General features: G+C 33.3%; 2 protein-coding genes and 1 pseudogene across 2 annotated transcripts; 1 reads left to right on the top strand and 2 right to left on the bottom strand.

Moving 5' to 3' along the window:
* Nucleotides 1–1,411: 1,411 nt before the first annotated feature.
* Nucleotides 1,412–1,517, bottom strand: LOC137838933 (small nucleolar RNA R71; annotated as a pseudogene).
* A 9,402-nt stretch (nt 1,518–10,919) lies between these two features.
* On the top strand, nt 10,920–12,614 carry LOC137837004 (BAHD acyltransferase At3g29680). The gene has a single exon (XM_068645815.2). It carries the CDS (start codon nt 10,964–10,966, stop codon nt 12,332–12,334), a length of 1,371 nt encoding a protein of 456 aa, XP_068501916.1. The 5' UTR covers nt 10,920–10,963; the 3' UTR covers nt 12,335–12,614.
* A 3,164-nt stretch (nt 12,615–15,778) lies between these two features.
* On the bottom strand, nt 15,779–16,258 carry LOC137836799 (uncharacterized). Its single transcript, XM_068645543.1, has 2 exons — nt 15,908–16,258; nt 15,779–15,826 (listed from the first exon to the last, which is right to left on the bottom strand). The coding sequence occupies exons 1-2, from the start codon at nt 16,256–16,258 to the stop codon at nt 15,779–15,781; spliced, it is 399 nt and encodes a 132-aa protein (XP_068501644.1).
* Between the last annotated feature and the right edge of the window lie 7,596 nt (nt 16,259–23,854).

The following is a 23,854-nucleotide window of genomic DNA, read 5'->3' as shown; positions in this document are numbered from 1 at the left end:
GGTATTTTTAGGGTTCGGACCTAAACAACAATACTTAACATATTTGAGTGCTAGGAATAGACTTAAAATGTTAATTGCTATTAAACGTCTGAGCTTCGTTCTAAGTTGTTCTTATAATTATGCGAGGGATCGATAGTTAGGGGACATTCTTAAGAATTTTATATGCGAGGAATCGATATAAATGATTTTTATACGGGCATCAATTTCAATCCAAGAACTTAATATTGACATGCTAATCAAAATACTTGAGAGTGAGAGAGATGAAACTAATCCTTATTTTTCCAATTGAAACAACTAATTCTTTGTTTGTTTTCTTATTGATCAGTGCCAACACAATTAATTCAAAACTCTTTTAATTGTTCTGTTTTTATATTTAGCGATTATTGTACTCGATAATTCACTGTTCCTGGTGGGATCGATATCCGTCCTTAGGGACAATTATTACTTTTGACAAACGCGGTGCACTTGCTGTAAAAAGTCATCAAGTTTTTGGCGCCGTTGCCGGGGAACAGATTTGAATTGTTGAGTATAATTTCCTAAATATTGTAAATATTTTATTTTATTTTGATTTCTTTTGATTTTGTTTATTTTATTAAAATTAGATTTGATTTGATTTTAGTATAGATTTGCTGTTTTTAAGAAGAAAAAAAGTTATTGTTTTTATATTATTTTCTTTTCTTTTCTTTACATTATTTATTTTAGTTTATTTTTATTTTATTCTGTTTTGATTTTGTTTTGTTTTATTATATTTTATTTTAGGATTAGTTTACGTAGTTTTATTAGGTAGTTTTATTTAGATTTACGTAACTGTTATTTATTTGTTTTAATTATATTTTATTACTAGTTTTAGTTTTTATTTTATCTATATTTTTTTTTGAATATTTTTGTTATTTTTCTCTTAACGTATTTTTTTTTTATTTCAAGTTTTTTTTAATTTATTTTATTTTATTTTATTTTTTAAGAAAAAAAAGTACTCTGTTTTTTTTTTTCTCCACTAATATCTTTTAGAAAGAAAGCAACATGGCAGAACAACAAGCACCACCTCCTAAGAGGACACTTGGAGATTATGTCATGTACCAAGGACCAAGACATTTTTCTACTATTGCAATACCTACTACTGCCAAGGCCTTGGAAATAAATCCCAATTTTCTCACTCTCATCCGTGCCTATCAATTTACAGCAATGGAACATGAGGATCCATATTCACATTTGGATACATTTTATGAATTGGTAGGAACAATGAGTTTTCAATCAGGTAATCTTGAAAATGTTTATATGCGCTTGTTTTCTTTTTCATTGGCAGGAAAGGCTAAGGAATGACTCAAATCACTTCCAAATCAGAGCCTCACTAGCTGGAAGGATGTAGAGGAAAAATTTTTGCAAAGATTTTTTCCAATTTCTCGCTACATCAAAGCAAAGTCTGAAATCTCTATGTTCAGACAAGGAGCAAATGAAGTCTTCTGTGATACATGGGAAAGATTTAAGATGATATTGAGAAAATGCCCAAATCATGGGTTTGAAGATATTGCTCAACTGAGCATATTCCTGAATGGTCTCAGATCTGACATAAAGATGCTCCTAGATGCTGCAGCTGGTGGCACAATGATGGCCCTTGATGTAGAACAAGAGACAATAATTATTGATGCATTGGCATCGACTGATTATAAAGCCCAACATGATGGACAAGATCTTCATAATAAAGGGTTGTTAGAAGATGCACTCTTGGCTAAAAATAAGATTCTGACACAGCAGATTGAGCAATTAACTGCACAAATGGCTAAATTGCCCCAACAATTATATGTTGTTCATTCATCTCAAAGCCAAAGTCAGTCAATCAGGTGTGATTTTTGTGGAGATGTTCATCCTAATGGTCACTGTTTTTATCAGAACAATTTACCTGAAGTTGAGGATCCATCCATACTTGAAAGAATGAATAAAGTTGAAGACGCTCTGACAAAGATTGTGAGCGCGCAGGACAATATTGTGAAAGCGCAGGACAATAACATGGCCATGATTAGGAGCATAAAGATCCAGAAGGGACAACTGACCAAACAAATTGCACAAATTCCAGAGGAACAAAATGGCCAGTTTTCAGTCAATAGCCAAACCAATTCAAAATAGCATTGCGATAATGTAGTGGCTGAAAAAGAAGAAAAAGATGAGACAAAGGGGAAGAGAGATGAGAAAGAGAGAAGTGAGGAGGAAAAAATAAAGAGGAAAAGTGAAAATAAGGAGAGAGGAGTTCTTGAAAAAGATTTATCATATCCTCATTCTCCTTCAAAAAAAGATAAGGAAAGAAAATTCTTTGATAAATTGCTCCCTAAAAATTATTTTGCAGGAAATTTGAAGCAAGATTCAACATTTGAAAGATTTCGAAAGAATAGGAGCTATATTGAAGAAAGAAATATAAAGCTGGAGGATGGATACAATGTCATTATTCAAAAAGGCTTGCCTCAAAAATTCAAGGACCCCCGTGTCTATAGGTGCTTTATTAGTAGCCAATGCTTTATTGGATTTGGGAGCAAGCGTAAATATAATTCCTTTGGCAATGCTGAAGAAAATAGGGGATTTGGAGATTAAACCCACCAAGATGACTTTAAAGTTAGCTGATCAAGTAACCAAGTATCCATATGGTGTGGTTGAAGATGTTCTCGTCAAGGTGGATAAATTCACATTCCCTGTGGATTTTGTTGTGATGGACATGAAAGAAGATGAGGAGGTTCCCTTGATACTTGGAAGACCCTTTATGAAGACTGCTAGAATCATAGTTGATGTCGACAAAGGAGAACTTCAAGTTAGAACTCAAGATGAGGAGGTAACTTTAAATCTTTTTTATGGTCATAAAAATTTTAATGCAGGGGAAGAATGTGTACAGAATGATGCAACAAAGAGAGTTGTCCATCTTGAAATAAACAGGCGTCAAGCTAGATGACGTTAAACGAGCGCTTACTGGGAGACAACCCAGTCCACATTTTAGTTTTATGTTGTTATCTTTGTTTATTTTATTTTTCAAAAAAAAAAAAAATAAAAAAAATCTTGTATGCCTCCTAATCATTTTGCAGGTTATGTATTTTGACCTGAGGACAGGTTCTATTAGTCAAGGGGGCAGATCCAGCAAATGAAGCAAGACTATAGATAAAGATTTTAACAAAAAGCTGGATGACTTCTTAAGAAGAGAGGATTGAGCAAAAATATGGTTCTATCTATCTAATTCTCTTTTCTTTTCAATTATTTAAATTTTATTTTCTGTTTAGTTTTTATTTATTTTATTTTATTTTTTGGTTATTTTGTTTTTTGTTTATTTGTTTTTTTTTAGTTTGTTTTAATTGCTTATTTTGTATTTTGAATAAATTTGTTGTTTTTTTATAGTTTGTTAGTTTTAGGTTTTGAATTTTCTTTCTTGAATAAATTTCCAGTTTTAATTTGTTTGCTTTCTAGTTTATTTTTCTCAAATAAAAAAAACTAGAATATTAATTTTGAATTGTGGAAAAAAGAATTTGTGTTTAAATATTAAATAGTGAGATGAATTAGACACAGGTTAGAAAAGAAAATTAGAGTGAATTCTTATTTAAATGTAGTTAAAATTATGATACATGAAAATTTAACAGGATAATTGATTAGGACAAATAATGACAAGACAAAAAGGAATGAGACCATTTAAACCAAGTGAGTATGTGAACCTGAAACAGTTTTTGAGAGTTTTACTGATGAATTGACAGTTGTGGTTGCTTAATTTTTATTTTTGTTGCATCATAAAAGAGCATGAAGATGATTGAGGTATTTGTTTGTGTTAAGTAGGAGCCAAGGCCAAAAAGCCAACCTTTATATTAGTATTCCATTTTTTTTTATCCCCTTTGGGCCAAGAATTTTTTTGTTAATATTGCACTTTAACCTTTATTGATATAATTTCCTACCCTTTAGCATGTCTAAGGAAGGAGAACATAGATGCAATACATATAGAAAAGGGAATGGTTGGTTCTGATTGTGAAAGTTCAAAAAGTTTAAAATAGGAAGAATTTTTTCCTATTATTGAAAAAAAAAGAAAAAAAACAAGAAACAGAAACATAAGAAGAAAAAGAAATAGAAAAGAAAGATAGAAAAATTTCATGAAAATCATGAAAAAAAAAATGAGGAAAAAGGTGATATCGAAAGAAAGTGGTAATTAGATAACATATATGTTCTCTATAATTGAATTGTAGGTATGTTCTTCTTCTTTAAGATGTGTCTTTTGTTATCTAAGAAAAACCAATATTTTTTGGAAGTCCAGCCTCATTACAACCCTGGAAAAGACCTCAAGATTCATGTTTCTAATATGTTTGTGATTTGAAGATGAAATGAAAAGCAACTATGATTTGTTATGATTTAGTGAAAATAGAGAGAAACACTTACCTCTGTGAGCATATGAGAAGATATTCCTTGATGAATTGCCATTTGTTTGTTTTGATTTGATCTTCGAAGTTGATTGTGTCTATAATTTTCTATATTTGAATTTGGAAGCATCATAAGTTTCTAATTTGATCTGTTGTTTAGTGAATTAAGCTGTTTGATATTTAAATTCAAATATATTAATTTACTTTGCTTGAGGACAAGCAAGATTCTAAGTTGGGGAGAGTGATAAATGTCTAATTTCAGTAATATTTCATATTAAAATATAGACACTTATGAGGATTTATTGCTAATTTACATAAAAAATAATCCCTAATTTATGAATTTATACCTTTTTACATTTTTTATTATCTTTATTTGAATAAGAGTATTTTATTCCCAAATTTGGTGTTAATTGCAGATTTCTAAGGAAGATTGGAGATTTGGATTAAAGATGAATGATTTGAGCTAAAAAGATAAAGATAGAAGGTCCCAGAATGGAAAAAGATACAAATGAAGATTGGACTTTTTTATGTTTTATCATTTAGCCTAACCCTAGAAAACTAGGATAAATAGAGGGCTAGAGGCTCAACCTTAGTGTGCCAGATTGAGAGGAAAACACCATAGAGTGAATTGTAACCCAATTGGGAGAATGGAAGGTGATAGAAGTATGCGTGGCTAATTCTACCCTTTGGGATTGGGAGTAATCTGCTCAAACTCTTATGTATTGAGGTGATATTTTATATATTAATATTTAGTTCTTGATTGATTATTGGTATTGTTGTTTTACTTTTAATTTTCCGTGACAAATTGAGAATCTTAAATCTGACCGGGAGGTATTTTTAGGGTTCGGACCTAAACAACAATACTTAACATATTTGAGTGCTAGGAATAGACTTAAAATGTTAATTGCTATTAAACGTCTGAGCTTCGTTCTAAGTTGTTCTTATAATTATGCGAGGGATCGATAGTTAGGGGACATTCTTAAGAATTTTATATGCGAGGAATCGATATAAATGATTTTTATACGGGCATCAATTTCAATCCAAGAACTTAATATTGACATGCTAATCAAAATACTTGAGAGTGAGAGAGATGAAACTAATCCTTATTTTTCCAATTGAAACAACTCATTCTTTGTTTGTTTTCTTATTGATCAGTGCCAACACAATTAATTCAAAACTCTTTTAATTGTTCTGTTTTTATATTTAGCGATTATTGTACTCGATAATTCACTGTTCCTGGTGGGATCGATATCCGTCCTTAGGGACAATTATTACTTTTGACAAACGCGGTGCACTTGCCGTAAAAAGTCATCAAGCCCTCACAACACCCAAATAGAACATGCAAACATTCACTTGTAAGACAACATCACACTGCAAAAAGTACTTCATAGGTCACCACTTCAAAACAAAAGGATCACCACTTATATTTCACAACGTCACTAATTCAGGACATTAACATTCACATTGAATTCTATCACCACTATCACAACATCGTTGTCATTCATGGATATAACAGTTCCAAACACGAAGCTCTAGCCCTTTCCCAAGCATGTTTCAACTACTTGTTCTTCTTTTATGTTATTACAGTGGTAAGTGTATAAACATAGATGAATATATGTTAAATATGTTGGGTTTGCTTGTATGCAGAAAGTTATTGAGGATCTTGGGATATATTTCCTCCACTTCGACAAGGCACGTTATTAAGAAAGTGACCCACATTCATCACGTCCTGTTACAACCATGTATTTTCCAAATAAAACCCTAAACCTAAACAATGCATTCAAAACCAAAACGTCTAGAACACCAATGCATTCAAAGAACGACCACAAAAACACAAAAAAAAAATAAACCTTACACAGCGTTTTGTCGCAACCTCTTCGCATCCTTAAGAAAACCTTTTATGACTCTGCCGCACTCCGCTCACTCCGCCGCATTCCACACACAATCCTCGCCTTAGGGTTCAACGTCTTTGTGAATAACGTAGCACAGAGACACTCAACAAGGGGCAGTTTCTTCTCTTTTCCAAACCTTTGACAGTAACTGAAGTGGGTTTTTTGAAAACAAAACGTTCTCCTCCGACTTCGCCGCACTCCGCTCACTCCGCCGCAATCTAGACACAATCCTCCCCTTCTTAGGGTTCAACGTCTTCGCAAATAACGTAGCACAAAGACACTCAACAAGGGGAATTTCTTCTCTTTTCGAAAACTTTGACGGTAACTGAACCTATTAGCTTCTTCACGAGTCTCTTTGAAGGCCTAAAGATGTTGGCTATAATTTTCAACATTAATGGAAGAGTTTGAACTTACACTGCTTGATTAAGATTTTTCCTTTACCATGAAACAAAGATTGGCTTCCTCATCATCCTATGATGAAGAAATTGAAGATAAATCATCATTGTATGCTCTTATTGATTTGTCTTTCTTCTTATACTTCTTGTAACCCCCTTTCTCTTTGCTCACATTGCTTGGACATTCAGCCTTGATGTGTCCCTGTTTACCACATCCAAAACAAGTGCAGTTTGTAGAATTAAATTCATTAACATTCTTGTTATTGTACCTGTTTGATGGCTAGTTTTTATCCTTGTTTTTCTTCACATCAATTGTACTTTCATGGATAACTTCAAGGATATCCCACATCTCCTTTGCAAAAACACATTTTGAGACCCTGAAAAACTCATTGGAATTTAAGGCAGAACAGATGATATTTTTAGCAATGCAATCATATTGAGCCTTTTTAGTTTCACTCCCAGTCCATTGGGACCAATGTTTCTCAATGAAAACATTATCTTTTTCAATTTTAGGAACAAAAGGGCCATTTACAATAGCATCCCAGATTCCTCTATCAATTGGTTTAACAAAGATTTTCATTCTAATCTTCCATAATTGATAATTCAGTCCACAAAACAAAGGTGGTCTGTTTATTGAAGCACCCTCCCCAAAGGGTAATTTTTCAGCCATTTAAAAAAGGTTTAGGATCGAATCTTGAATGACTTTGAAGAACCTTGCTCTTTATGTCAATTGTTAGAATTATAGGGCTAAAACAAGAGGGGGATGAATTGTTTTTGAAATATTTTTGCAAGTACTAAATGTAGAGTGAAAGGCTATGAAGAATTAATCAATGGAAATCCAGCTAAATATAAAACTTTTTTTAAGCTTGATGCAGAAAATCAGCATGTTGTTTTACGAAACAACCGGTTGTTTTTATCAGCAGTTTATAAAAGCAAAGTTAAAGCAGTTTAAGGAGTGTAAGGATAAAGAGATTCACACAGAATGTTTATACTGGTTCACTCAACACCTGAGCTACATCCAGTCCTCCGAAACCACTGAGAATTCACTATGGAATCAACCCTAGATTACAAACTACACACACCAAGAGTGATGATCTTGAACCCCTCAAGAACACACACCACTCCTTGGCAAAAACCACACCAAGAATGTTGATCTTGATCCCTTCAAGAACACACAACACTTCTTGGAAACACCAATACAAAAATACAATTATTAATAAGGAAGGGAATAGAATACACCTAGGTAAATCTCAAGATCAAAGATAAGAAAACAAGACCCAATCCTATTCCACCATTGAGATGATTCAAAAGCTCTTTGAAAACTTGAAAATTATTTTTGATTGATCTCTCTTACTTAGTTAATGCATAGGGGCATAAAACCACATTTTTTTTCTTTAAATCAAGTGGTTAAAACAGTTACAACAAAAGCCCAAAAGCTGTTGGAATCATTTAAAACAGAAAAACCACTGAACATAATTTTGTTAAGGCTTTCAACAAAACAATCAGTTGATTTTTCGAAATAACCGATTGATTTTTGTTTGACAGCATTTAAAATCCACTAAGTGTCAACCTATTATTTCGAAATTTCAACCTGTTGAAATTTCACTACCTTTTAGAAAACCCATCTTTTCAAAATGTTAAAGATTCAATTGAGTTTGGATCATCTTAAGGAGTGAATTAACAAGTTTCAAACAACTAAACACACACACACAACAACAACAACAAGATCTTCAAGCTTTCCACTTGGATTTGAAGACATCAAAGCATCTTGTTCAACACCTCCCTCGTTCCAGGAATGCATACACGAGCGTTACAATTGTTAATGTCCCCATCAGAAATGGATGTTGTCGGCAAGCCTTCACTGGGCAGCAGGTCGTTCCTCGCCTGAGACGATCTCTCACTCAATTTGACAGACCACCTTGGGTGGGTGCTTGGCTCCCCCAACTCACTCAGCCCTTTCATCTTGCACCGCTGTGGGGGTGTATTACACGAAGTTCCCGCTTCTCCTTCCTTTGCTACTAGCGGGTCTTGCGATTTCAACCATATTTGATTCCTTATTTCCACTAAGATCCCTATTATTTGGTTGTGATTGGGGTGATTCAATCGATTGCCATCTCCGCATCCTTCAACCTTGCAATTAGGTGACTCCGAGCCTCCTGCATGACTGCCATTGTTGTCCTCATTTGTTTCTTTCTTCCTTCCAATAGAGAGCGCAACAATCTCTTGCAGTTGGCTCTTTCCAGAGACTCCCCCGGTACAAAGATGGGTCTCCTGCTCTCACTCCTGGCCTAAAGACACGTTGGGCTCTCTCTCAGAACCCCTACATTCTATACTCACCACCAACTTAGCCAACTCAACATGCACATAATGGTAATTTTGTGAAAAGGAACATGCTTTTTCATCCTGATTAGTCAGAGCAGCCTCCGTAGACTCCTTTTGGCCCTGCCCTTAGTTTCCTCTTTGGTGAATAACAGGGATTCTTTTCTTTGTACATAAACTCTTTTCAAAGCAGTTACCTTAAAAAAGGGAACTTTTGTCCTATTCGCTTTCAAAGCCTCTCCACTCTCCATCTCCTCCTCTACACGACAAACCTCTCCTCCACACGTGGCCTCCACCTCACTGATAGACACCGATAATGCAGTTTCCTCTACATAGGTGTCAGAGGAAGAGACGCTATCAGAGGTGTTGTAGAAATTTCAGTGACACATACACTGACCTCCAAATCTTGTAGGGTATTCTTCTTCAATGTAAATACTCAACATTTGATCGTTAATCCTCATACTCTTAGCCATTTTAGCATTACAATTTTTAAATAGGCGAACTTGGAGTATCGCATACTCCAGGTTTTCCCACATCATTGTTGATTCATCTATGGATACTAGGGTCGCTACCTCTCCTACCACTTTCAAAAAGCAGTCCTTATTCCAAAACGTTAGTGGTAGCCCATAGCATCTCACCCACACAACTTTGTGGCCTGCAACGTGCTCCGTCGACCATGGGTGGATGTTCTGAAAAACAGTCTCAAACCATTCCTTATTGAGTTTAATCAGCTCCTCCATGTTTACCCCTTCTCGCAGAGTAAGGAGGACAAGATTATCCCCCATATACCCTCACTCTAACCATGCTCATGCCTCCTTTCACATATTCGTCACCCAGCTGTTCAAAGTCCAACTCGTCTCTAAACTGCCCAATCACGATGTACTCCATCCAAGGTAAAACCTGTTGTTTTGTTTTAATGATTAGCCCCTTCCACCTCCTTTGTGAATCCTCTTTGACAACGTCTACAAAAGATTTTCTCACTGTCTTCACCTTCCAAACCTCCTTTGTTCTCTTCTAATCATGGAAGACACGAGTCTCCTCTTGCAACTTTCTGGGGATCCTTACCTTCTCCATATGCTTTACCCTGTTTTTTCGCTCGCCACCCTTTTAGGTTCCACCTCACTCCTCATGTATCTCGAAATGTTTACGTGTAGCTTCTTATTACCAATGTATATCTGATCTAAATCCCTCTCTAGCCTCCCCACATTCCTCATTTCAAAGAATCTAATGAACCCAAATCTTCTCCCCCATTTGTTAAGCCTTCTTGAGATAAACACTTCCTTAACCTTAATCCATCTTCTGAAAATCTTGATCATGTCCAATTTTCCATACCCATATGAGATATTTGTAAAGAAGAACGTTGTAAAATCATTTGAGCTAATATGAACTTTACGGTTTGAACTAGGTCCTCCTTAACTTCCTTGCCTCCATCTTTTTTTAAACCTTTGTTACGTTGCAAAAGTTTATTGTGTGATGAGTATCATTCTATTATGATAAAAAAGAAAAAACTACTTCTCCAGACTGGAAATTTTTTCGAATCAGCATTTGTTCAGATAACATGAATGGTTGTGCTGAACGTTTGTTGATGGATGGGTCAATCTCTCTGCCTACGGGTCTTCGTGGAATATTTAGCTCTGATTCACCTTATCGTTTTTTCTCTCTTTCCTGGTATTGGAAAATTATATAAAATATTATTATATTATCATAATAGTTTGTCATAGGTAGGTATCTTACTTTTTGGTGTCAATATCTTTTTATTTAGTATTATTGATATGATATGTTTATCAAATAACAGCATTACTTATTTTTATATTATTTTTATTTTTATCAAACTAAATTTATATAACAAATATGTTATATTTTAAAAATAAATCCCTTTAGTTTCACCGCTAAAAGGAGTTCTAGCAGGTTATGAAGGTGCCCCATCCTATAAAATTCATCCCTTGGCTTCCTTTTGAAGAGCCTCACTTTTCCATTGCTTTGAACCATGGCTGTACTAGAATCATCACCAGAACCTCTCAAAGTTATCCAAGTTTGTTCAGTGGCACCACTTCATGAACCAACCCTTCTTCCCACCTCTCTTCCACTAACCTTCTACGACCTCTTATGGCTTCGATTTCCACCTGTTCAACGTCTCTTGTTCTATCCCTTCCCACACCCAACCTCTTCATTCCTTCACTCTCTTCTTCCCTCTCTCAAACACTCTTTTTCCCTCACTCTCCAACACTTTCTCCCTTTCGCCGGCACCCTCACATGGCCCTCTCACTCTCCGCAACCCATCATCAACTATCTCCCCGGTGACACTGTTTCCTTCACTGTTGCCGAGTCCCACCAAAACTTCAACCATCTTTACTCCCATCTCTGTGAAGCATCACAACTACACCACTTAGCACCCAACTTGGCCAATTCCCACGATAAGTCATCTCTGTTGGCAGTTCAAGTCACTTTGTTCCCAAATGCTGGCTTTTGCATTGGAATCACCACACACCATGCAGCTTTCGACGGAAAATCTTCTACCATGTTCCTCAAATCATGGGCCTACATATGCTCTAACCTTCAAAACCCTATTACACCATCCTTACCTCAGCATCTTACACCTTTCTTTGACAGATCATTGATAAGAGACCCTTCTGGAATCGCTGAACTATACGCGGAGTCGTGGAAGAATAAGAATGGTTCGAATAACCGAAGTCTCAAGGTGTGGGAGTCTCTTACGGAAGCACCAAGCGATAGGGTCAAAGGTTTGTTTGAATTGACCCCTTCACAGATTCTAAAGCTCAAACAACATGGAAACTCAAAGATGAAAGGGAATGTTCATCTGTCAACCTTTTGTGTTACGTGTGCTTATGTGTTGGCGTGTTTGGTCAAAGTGAAACAAGTGAAGGAAGAAAATGTGTTTTTCGTATTTAGTATTGACTGTAGATCGCGGTTGGACCCTCCAATTCCTGCCACATATTTTGGAAACTGCGTTGCAGGAGGGAGCTTTGTGGTCCTGACTAAGGAGTTTGTTGAAAAAGATGGGTTCATTTGTGCTTTGGAGGGGATAGTTGAGACTTTGAACAGGGTGAAGGAAGAGGGAGTGTTGAAGGGAGCAGAAACATGGGGTGAGGGTATGAACAAACCCAGGGACACTAGAATATTTTCTACTGGTGGATCTCCATTGTTTGAGGTTTATAGTATTGATTTTGGGTGGGGAAGGCCAAAGAAGGTGGATATGATATCGACTGACAAAACTGGAGCATTTTCTCTCAGTGAAAGTAGGGATATCAGTGGAGGAATTGAGATTGGAGTGGCGTTAAGTAAAGCTGAGATGGAAGATTTTAGTACCTTTTTTTTTCAAGGATTTGATTCCCTTTAATGTTTTGTTTGGGTTTGGAAGAGTGAAAAGTTGAGGGTGTAGGGGAGTGGAATTGTGAATATTTGTGAAGAAAGTGTTGTGAAAAAAAAAGAGTTGAGTTTGTTTGGATTGAGGTATGTTAGAGTGATTTGTGAGGAAAGTTTATTGTAGTGGATACGTGAGTAAAGTTTATTGTAATATGAGTGATGTGGTGGTGGTAAGAATATTTTAAATTATTTTTAATTGTGTAAAATGTAAAATTACAAATTTACCCTTATATATATAAAAAAAGAAATAAATGATAATTAATTTTGTGCACATTATATTTAATTAAAAGAAATTAAAGTTTTAATTATAAACAAAAAGAAAAAATAATTTAAAATTCAAAGAAATAAATAAATAATTTTGTATATTTAAATATAATTTTCTATTTTATTAATTTAAATTAATTTTATAAGTTAAGTTAATTTATTTAGATAATTTTAATATTATTTATGTTTTTTTAAATTATGTTATGTATATATATAATTATTATTAATAAGGATTTCCATTATTATAATTAACAAAATGAATGAATATTAAGTAGTTGTGAAAATATATAATATAAAGTTATTAAATTTGATTCGGAAAAAGATAAACAAATGTTAATTTGTTTCTAATTTAGAATTTAAGATAAAATGAAGAACATAATAATGTTAATTAGAAAAAAAAACACATTCCTAGTAGTAACATTTTAATCCTTCTTGTGGAGATCTTCAAATGGTTTTCTAGAAGACATATCTTATTCCGTTGTATGATAATAATTGCATCTTTTTCATTGACAACGTTTTGAAAAAATTGCAGCCTAGAACCATGCCACTTCTAATCTGTTTTCAAGAAAAAAATAAAATTGAACAATGAATAAGTTTAAAATAACATTGTTAAAATTGCATCAAACCTAATTGAATAAATTTTACCTTGTAGTTGGGACAACCCCAAAAAAGTTTTCCAACATTTTTTCTGTTGTTATTCTCAAAACAGCAAACTATCCACAATCACAAATAGGAGCAACGAAGGCAGTAGCATGGGTAAAAGTACCACATTTTTGCACACTATAACCAGTACAACTAGATGACGATGTGTTATGATACGCAGACATTGAAGGTCACTTAACCAATGCTATCGAAGTTCCGTATTAGGTAATGGAACCCAAATATGATTTATGCATAATAGAAATAAAATGTTAAAAAAGTTTCATTCAAAACAATATGATTATCTAAATAAGTAGCATGAAAAGTAGCATAAAACCTTAATATTAAATAACAATTTGTCAATGTTCAACGTCAAAAATAACAATAACAATAACAATTCATTAATGTTCAACATGAAAATTAGAAATAAAAATAACAATGACAATAACATAATGATAACACAATCAATGGCCTTGATGACGTCGAATGTCATTCCTTGATCAACCCTGTCAATGTGGGTATTCATGTTTTGTATCCCGGAAAAAATTTGGGTTAACAATTCGGTTTGATTAGGGATTGTCGGCTCACGTTGACCACCTTCAACATGTTGTTTAGGAAATTGATCCTCTTCATCATCTTCTTCGTCTGACTGGTGATGCCTACGAAGTTGCCATACGCCATTGACCTGGAATATATTTAATTTTGTCATACTCTTTTTCCCAAAGTAATGATTCCATGCTAACATATTATTGCTTTTTCATTCGACAAGTCGAAGGCATACACCTACAAGATCCTCGTTATCAAATTTGCATACGGGAGATGCATGTTGTTATCCCGACATTTGATAATGTGTTGCATGATGTAATGAGGCCAATTAATCATTATTATTTTTTATTAACCACAACATGAAAATATCTTCATTCAGTAGTTGTGCGAAGTAGCTTCCACGAGGGCACAAGATATGCACCCATGTGTAATGAAATAGTCGGTCATTCATTTTCAGACTACCGACATTTCTGACATTTTGACCTTCAACATCTTTATGAATCATGGACGATAATGCCAGCGATCAATCAAAATTCACTTCCTCAAGGATCGTCCCAGGGGTTAACTTAAGACCGTCATACCTGAGATGAGTAATGTTCATCCAATCCATTTCTTTGATGTGTATCATCCTTCCACAAATCTCAATGGCAAGGTGACCTAGATGTGTGATCTTTAAATTTGTATAAAATAATCTTACCAAGTCCTCATAATACAAAAGATTAATTCAGAGGAAAGGTTGTAAACCTTGCCAATTCATAAGATTTTGGAATTCAAATCCTGGAGCAGCAAAAAATGGAGTATGCATAACTTTTGGTGATAATACTGGTCTTGCGTGAAATCTTTTTTTCAAACACCACCATTTGACGTCTTGTACTAAAGTATCTTGAATAATCAAGAACTTGTTCAATCCTCGTTGCTGGCTGAGGAGGAACGACAACATCTTCTGCTGGAGCTTTACCCTTACGGGTTCTGTTACGTTTCTGGGATGATGATGTCATGTATAATGCAATTACTACAATATATAACTAAACAAAAGTTAACATAATATCATAAACATAATGGTAGGTCTTATCAAACACAATAGTACAAGTTCACAAAGAAAATATTACATGGATAATGAAAATACAATACTAAAAGTCCTAAGGTAGAATATTAAAAGTTCTTATCCTAGTTGTCCAATAATAAACAAACACAGACAAATTACAGAATAAGTCAAATGAAATAAAAGGACAACATGTAATTGAAAGACATGAAGGTAACGCTGACGCAGAGATATGAAATCAACGCCTAGTCATAAATGCAAACAACTTTGTCATGCGACGCTCATATGACATCTCAAATAGTTGCTTAACTCTTCCGGGATGCTCACATAAAAACTCGTAGCATTGATCCATGACCTGGTCATCCTGAATGTTATGCTCCACCAGCATTGCCCAAATATCATACTCAAAGTACTGGTACGATGCATGGCGACAATGATGGTGTACATGCTCAGCATATAAGTCATTTCTTCGTCTAATTTCCACAGCTATATCTTGTGTTGCGGTTGCTTGTGCACGAGCAATGTCAACCAACTCAAAGGCATTCTGATTTCCATTCTTCATTGACGAAACACATTGTTGAAGATTTGTATTCAATAAAGCAAAATGTTCATCAATTCCGTCCATGGTGGGCCCTTTTCTTTTTTATCCTCGAGATGAGGATGTGCCCGCAGACCCCACAGAAGGCATAAAAGGAGTGTTTGAGGGAGTGTCAGAAGGAGTGTCACTTGATTGAATATGGGGAGCAAGTTACCGTTGGACGTAGTCATCTGCATCTTTAAAGGTGGGTTGGTCGGGTATATAATCCATATTATTGTCGTCAAGGTTGACACTAAAATTACTTATGTGTGCAGGTGAATTAATGTCAGGGGTTGTCCTTACCCGACTTTCTGTGGCTCTATCATTAGACCAACACTCCTCCATTAGGTTTAATGGCGAATAGGATTGACACGCCATTTCGTCGTAGATGGTTTAGCCTAAATAAATGTGACATGTTAGTACATTATGCCCAATGTGCAGTCAAATGTATTTGTTGTAAAATATAGTTATCATCGTACCTTGATCAAGTCATTCCAAACTTTGTCCTTCGCTTCAAAACGTTTGGTGGTTTGGTTCCATGAGAAACCATCCAATCCACCAAACAAATCATTTACTTCCCTCCACTTGTCCTTCAGACTTTTTTGACGGTTTTTTACATGGTTTTTCTTAATACCCGATAATCCAGCCTCGTGTAGAGCCATAACAATGTTAGTATATCCCTTACTGGTCCAGCTACCGTCAATTCTGCATCCTTGACATACCTCTTCAATCATTGAATTTAGCAGAATTAGGTTCATCTTTGTCGTCCACTTTGTGAACTCTCGATAACCACCTGATGAATTTGGAGCAACATTCTTCCCGCGATCCATCTAATTTACTTAAATAAAGTTAGGATGACAAACATTGGAAGAAAACAGAAAATAGATTATTTCATCAAATTAATTGTTTACATAATCTTCCCACATTTCGTTTGCTATAGTATCCCTAATATGACACCCTACCCTATAGTCATGCTCACGAGCAAGAGTAGGGGTTGGTTGTACATCTTCTTGTAACAATTCATGATCTACTTCTTCAATAAGAGACTCGTCATTGCGATCTCGCGAAGAAAGTTATACAGAATACAACAACCTAAAACAATTTTTGTCATAGTATCGACATCATAATGTGGCTTAGTCCCACTGGCTATAATTGGAAATCGTTTTTTCAGCACCCCAAATGTTCTCTCAATTACATTTATAAGGGATGAATGTCGAAGATTAAACAGCTCTTTAGCATTTTGTGGCCCTTTTCGCGAATATTCTTTCAAATGGTATCTAACCCCGCAATAAGGTGTTATTATATTTGGTTTTAACACAAAACCTGCATCACCAAGATAGTATTTTCCTACAAAGATAGTGGAAAGTTGCGTTAGTTTATACTACTATAACCTATTTATTATTGTGCACACCCAATCCCCTAAAACTAACCTTCTAGAATAACCAAATGATCGTCTCGTACCAAAGCGTCTTTTAATATCCTTGAATCTGAGGTAGTTCCTTCCCAACCAGCCATAACATATGTGAACTTCATGTCAAAGTCACAAGCTGCAAATATGTTTTGAGTTGGCCAATCTTTTCTCCCTCGAAAAGGAGGTGCATCAGCACGTGAAACCTTAACACATACATGAGTCCCATCTATTGTCCCTAAACAATCCTAATGTAAACCAAATTTCATAAGTTTAATTAAACACAAAATAAATAAAACATTATACATGATTTAAAATAATATTATCTTAAACAAACCTTAAAGTACGGGTAAAATCAACTGTTGTTAAGGATGTGTGGTTCTACAACCGTTCCATTTGGTTGAATTAAGAATTCCCCCTTCAACCTAAACCCTAAACCAAAATGTTAAAAAAATTAAGGATTTTATTGTTATAGAAATTAATAATGTTATAGAAAGTTTTATTGAAATTAATAAAGGAAATGTAATTAAAAAAATTAATAATGTTATCGAATTTTTTATTGTTACAGAATGTAAATGTAATTTAAAATATTATAAATATTATTGTATTAAGATGAAGGATTTAATTCAACTGGAACGGTTGTATAAAGCATTAAATGTTAAAAAAATATTAACTATCTATGCATATTATTAAAAATTCGAATTTATTATGTAATTTTTTTCTGTTCTTTTTAATTACTACAATATTTGTTTTAATTTTTTAATAATAACATTAACAATTTATGTAAATTATGAGAAATACATTATATGTATTTCATAACATTATGGTATGTGTATGTAAAATATAAAAGAAATATAAAATATAACATTCAAAATTTCTATTTCCATTCTGTAAAAATAATAATTTCAAATAAATAAATCTACTTTATTTATAAAGAATTAAATGTTCAAAAAATATTAACTATACACATATTATTAAAAATTCTAATTTATTATGTAATCTTTTTCTTTTTTTTAATTACTACAATATTTGTTTTAAAAAATAACATTAAAAATTTCTATTTCCATTATGTAAAAATAATAATTTAAAAAAATAATCTATTCTGTAAATTTCTTAATTTTAAATCAAAAAATTTATTTATTGACTGTTTAAAAGTTAAAAAAATAATTACTATGTACATATTCATAAATTTATTTATTAACATTGTTAAATGTTTAAAAAATCTTCTGTATGTTTGTTTTTTCTACTGCAACAATGTTTATAATCTTTTTAATAACAATATTTTGAAAAAACAGATTCAAATCTATAATTTCAATTCATTCATGTCACATAAAAAAAAAAATTCAAATTTCTTGAATTTTTTCCAATAACAATATACAGATAATCAACTTAACATAATAATTAATTTACTAATATAACTATTTTATTTCTCCTAAACATCCACATCTAAAATTACAAACTAATTAACATCAAAAAGTATTTTAAAATAATTTAAACAAATTAAATTCCAAATAAAAATAAACATCCAAACATAATTAAAAAAAACACTCATACCTCAAGAGAGCATAACAAAACCACAACACAATGCAAGTCTAAGCAAGATGAAATTGTGCCTGAAAAAAAAATCATTCAAAAATTAAATAAAAAACATAAAATAAAAGATCTGGAAAAATAATAAACATAACTGATTATCACTTCCCTTTAAAACACCACATAATCGATTATCCAAAGTTTTATGAAACATAATCGATTATTCATGCAGTTAAACATCTAACATAATCGATTATGGTCATAGATAATCAATTATTTTCACTTTTGCATAGCCCCCATAATCAATTATGTTGCGAAAGATGATCGATTATGTCATGAGCATAATCGATTATCAACTATTTTTTACTAGATAATCGATTAAGGGATACGTTGCTTTTCAGTGGTAATCGGTTACACATGAAACAAAATTCACAAAAAGCTCATCTGAGGTATAGACGAAGAACCAATCACACTCTCCTACCATTATGCTTACTCACGACCCTCTCCAAGCCCTCTATAAACCCTAAACGAATGAAGAACTGTCTTGGTTGATTTCAATGTGTTTTGTGCTTTGTGAGCTTCGGAAGCAGCTATATAATGGTGCATCACTCTTTATTACGGTCCATCCACTTTCTCACCAACTTAACTATGCATTCATTTCGCACTGAAGTTGGTCAAAGAGATTCCTGAACCATAGTCAGGAATCTCATGCACGTTGCAGAAAAGCTTGCTCACACCACTGTGCATGCATGCTTCCTCCACGTTGCTGAAATGTCATCCCATATACGTCCAAAATAAAGCACCAAAACTAAGGGCACAAATGTCTTTACAGTGATCATACGTGGCTTTCACTCCCACACACTCTCCTTTCTCTTCACTTATCAAAGGTCCCTCATTTTGGCCAACTTTCCACTCACCCTCCACCTCCACCTCCACCTCCACCATTAGCAGATCCAAACGGGGTGGCACCCCTCATCCATCTGCGGCTACCGTGTCACCCCCCAATCCAAACACAATGTAAGTTTTAAGATTCATTGCTCTCGAAAAAATATAATCTTTCCCTCTCATATCTACCCACTTGTTGGTTGGTGTTGGTTAGTGTGATGCAATTAATTTATCTTGAATAAAGCATTACAAGGTATTTTATTTTATATCTTAACACTACAAATAGTATAAAACATATATTCGACAAATTAATAAAATAATATTTTAATTATATTTATTTTTTAAAATTTTAAATATTTTTATATTATATAATATAGTCTTAAGTATATTTATATTTATCTTATTTTTTAATTTAAAATATTATTATATTATATAATATAGTGTTAAGTATATTTATATTTAATTTATTTTTTAATTTTAAATATTATTATATTATTATAATATAGTGTTAAGTATAGTGATGTCAAGGAAATATTTTCCATCTTTGTCCATATGACACTTGTCAACAAACATGCTGAGACAACATATGTGGTAAGCAAATAGACCATTTTGAATGATATACATATTTGTTTTTTAAAATATATATATATATATATATATGTGTGTGTGTGTGTTTTTTTTTTTTTTAAAGTTACATTTTTTTCTTTCTTTCTAGATATAGATAACGTGTAAATTATCGTTTAAGGTGTTAATCAATCAGTTTCCCTTTAATTAAAAGATTTTATAAGGTTATTAAAATAAACATCACTTTAATATTTTAATACTTTAAGTAATTTTAGTAAGTTAGATTTTTCTAAAGAGAATTTTTAAAAAATTAATTATTTTGAATATTATATTTTTTTTATAAAATATTTATTATTTTTATAAATATTTTATTTTATTTTTTATAATATAAAATCTTATAAATAATAAATTTTGTGATTAATATATTTATTGAATATCTATTATTATATTTGTTCATATCATTTAGTATTTAGTATGACATATAAAAAAAAAATCTAGTATGGTATAAAACGAAAAAATCTAGTACATTTAATTCAATTGTCAACTTTGTCACCGTCTGTGTGATCACTCAAGTGTTGTCTATGAAGTGACTCATTCATCATGTTGATATTGATAATGCATTTTCTCATGCCAATCTCCATGAGACTGTCTTCATGGAACAATCATAGGATTTCAATTCTGATTACCATCATCTTGTCTACAAATTGAATAAAGTTATCTACGACTTGAAGCAAACTACTCACTCCTGATTTTACAAACTAAGTCAAACTCTATCAGATATGAGCTTTCATGCTTGAGTCGACGACTTATCTTTCTTCATCAAATTTTGGCATGGTAACACATTATACATTCTCATTTGATGACATAATCATCACTAGAAACAAAACTACCATTGTTCAACAATTCACCAACGTTCTTTAATCCAAATTCTCGTTAAAAGACGTTGGTTACCTTCACTACTTTCTTAGAATAAAGGTTTCTCCTACATTTGATGACAGTCTTCATCTAACTCAAACCAAATATACCAAAGAGCTTCTTGACAAAACACACATGATAAATTGTTTGTCCTCAACCAACCCTTATGGTCTCTTCTCTCAAGATAATACAAGATATAATCATTGTTATTCAAAACTCCATTCATTATAGATTTGTAGTCGATGTTCTACAATACCTTACTATCACTAGATTGGAGCTCTCATTCTCTAGATTGGAGCTCTCGTTCTCTGTCAACAAAGTTTGCTAATACATGCATAACTATGAAGAACATCACTGGAAGGTTGTCAAATGGGTTTTACGGTACTTAGTTGGCACAATGCATCATGGTCTTGTTCTTCACCCGTGTTCTAGTTTTTCCATCATCGGCTTTAGTGATGCAGACTAGGGGTCTAATCTAGACAATAACAATCTACAACTGGTTATTATGTGTATCTTGGACACAACTTAATCTCATGGGACTCTCACAAATACAAAGTTATTTCTGGTAGTAGTACCAAGCTAAATAAAGGAGCATGGCAGCTTGCTAGCATCAGCTGGGTCCAATCCCTTCTCACCAAACTACACATTACGACTAATATTCCTAAAGTGTATTCAAATAAAACCAGAAGAAAATCATTAAATAGAAATTAATTTTAGAGACCAAAATATAGTTATTATATTGACTAAATTAAAGACTATTTTATTAACTAAAAATATCTAAAAGTTTATATTATTAATAAAAATTTATAAAGTAATTTGTAAATTGGTATCTAACCATTAACTAACAAGGTTTTAATTATAACTACTTTATATTCTAAATTAGTCTTTTTAGAGACTAGTTTAGAATCTAAATATTAGTATCTAAAACCTTGTAGCTAATTTAGATCCAATTTAGAAACCATCTTATACATTTTTATTAATAATATAAACCACTTTAGATACCAATAATTTTTTTATTCTCTAAAATAATATCTAATTTAGTCAATACAATCACTAGTTATTTTTTGTTTCTAAATATAATTGTTATTTAATAATTTTCCTGTAGTGTAATCTTGATTTTGTTCTCATGACAACAAAATCTATGATGCATTCTCACTCCAAACACTTTGAGTTCACTTTGTTCATGAAAAAGCCTCTACTCCAACTCATTCCCCTTCCAACCTACTTCCCAGTTACTAACATTCTCACAAAACCTACCTACTTTCAGGTTGTTGATCTTTTCATGAAACATATATCGTGTGTGTGCTTCCTTATTAGACTTAGACATATAAATTTTAAACTTGTGGTTGATGTTTGTTCTTACAATGTACAAGGACGAATATCCCCTATCAAGTATCTTATCTCTATAATGTTCTTCCGCTATCTGTATGTTAGGTCTGAGGGGTGGGGTACCTATAAAGACATTTCAACGCTCAAGTTAGATTAGGTGGTGATATGTCTATATGGATTCATAACTAAAAAAGTCATTACCTTTTGTCATGGAGTCTATCTCTATTTATACTTTTCTATTGGGCTTTGTGCTTTGTGAGGATTAGCGTAGACCCAATAACCCTTTAATCATGTTTTATTATCCTTAATATGTTTTTGGCTTTAATCAACCTCTAGGAAGTAACGACCAATAAGCTGGGTAGTCGAATGCTTTATCGGAAATTCGGTTGATCGGCTTTCGGTTGGATCTAACCCCCAAGCTTGAGCATCTCGCAAAGGCAAAAAGTCTAATGTGTTAGCTCCCATCGTTTGGCCACAAGATGAGGGGGTCTTGGGCTTCGTGCATGATTTGACACGTGGCTGATGTGTCTTGTCAGCTCGTGAATCGTCACACGATCTGAGTCATTCCCTTGTTTTGATCCAACGGTTTAAATTTATTTATCGGTTCGTATTACCATGTAGTTCTTGAGTCTATAAATATAGGGAACCGATATTTTGACACCCAATTAAGTGTTGCGCCAGATTACGCCTGCTGATGTGGATTAAAATATAATAAAGTATTATGTGGGGCCAGTATTGTTGAGGTGGCAAAATTTTTAAATTTAGGGTTCTGTAGTAAAAGATTAGGTTTTAGAAAGGCAAAATCAACTCCATTTTCTCAGTGCGATTTGGAGTGGTAGCGATTCTCATTCCGATTCCGGTGAAGTCTACGATCAGCACGATTTGTAGTGCAATATCGGTACCGCATTACATTGGATTTCGTTGTTGTTTGGATATTTTTGAAATTGCGATTCCGATTCTGGTAACGTGTGCGATTCTGATTCCGGTGAGCTCTTTGATTTGGCATCTATTTTCATATAATTTTTCGTCAAGTTTTCATTGGTTTCGTTTTGATTTTTTAGGACTTAGCGTTTTTCGATTTCGTTTATTTGTTGGATGTTGGGGTTTTGGAGTGTTGGACACTAGGGTTTATTGGTGTTTTGATTTTCTATATGTTGAATGACCTTTGTATTGGTTTGGATTTGACTTTTTAGGGTTTCCTAGCAATTGGTGAAGGAGGGAACAGCAGTGTTGGTTAACTCGTATGCGAGAGAGGGTTTTCCTTACAAACACCGGGAGGTTAAGACTTTGGTCATAAAGGCGTTGGTGTCTGAAGCTGCAGCTGCATCTCAAGCCAATGAGTTCTTGTTGGCTAACCAGGCTTGCTTCTAAAACGTAATCCTATCCTAACTTAATATTTAAAATATATGCTTCTGTATTTTTGCTTCTTTTTCTTAACTTAACATATAGCTTCTTCCATGTACAGTTTATGCAGCATGTGATGCACCTATAGAGACTGGAATTCGTCAAAGCATGTTCCTGGTAATGTACACTAGTTAGTTTGTCTCTTGGTTTATTTATACATTTTAATTCTATTAATAGTAATTAATTGTCATCCTTGTCTGTTTGGTGCCAATATGTCGTTCTGTAACATATAGTTATTGTATTATATTGGATCCGACCAAAGATGAAGAAGGGGTTAGTAGAATCAATTTTGGTTAAAATGTTATTTTATTTTCATCTAATTTCTTAGGAGTTTAGTTAGCTGAGTAAATTTGGTCTACATTTGACTCATTTGCATTCTACATTCGTTGTG

Source organism: Phaseolus vulgaris, chromosome 4 (genome assembly GCF_051622355.1).
Source record: "Phaseolus vulgaris cultivar YP4 chromosome 4, ASM5162235v1, whole genome shotgun sequence".
Taxonomy (NCBI): domain Eukaryota; kingdom Viridiplantae; phylum Streptophyta; class Magnoliopsida; order Fabales; family Fabaceae; genus Phaseolus; species Phaseolus vulgaris.
Note: the sequence above shows the minus strand (reverse complement) of the source record. Positions and strands in the feature narration are given on the sequence as shown.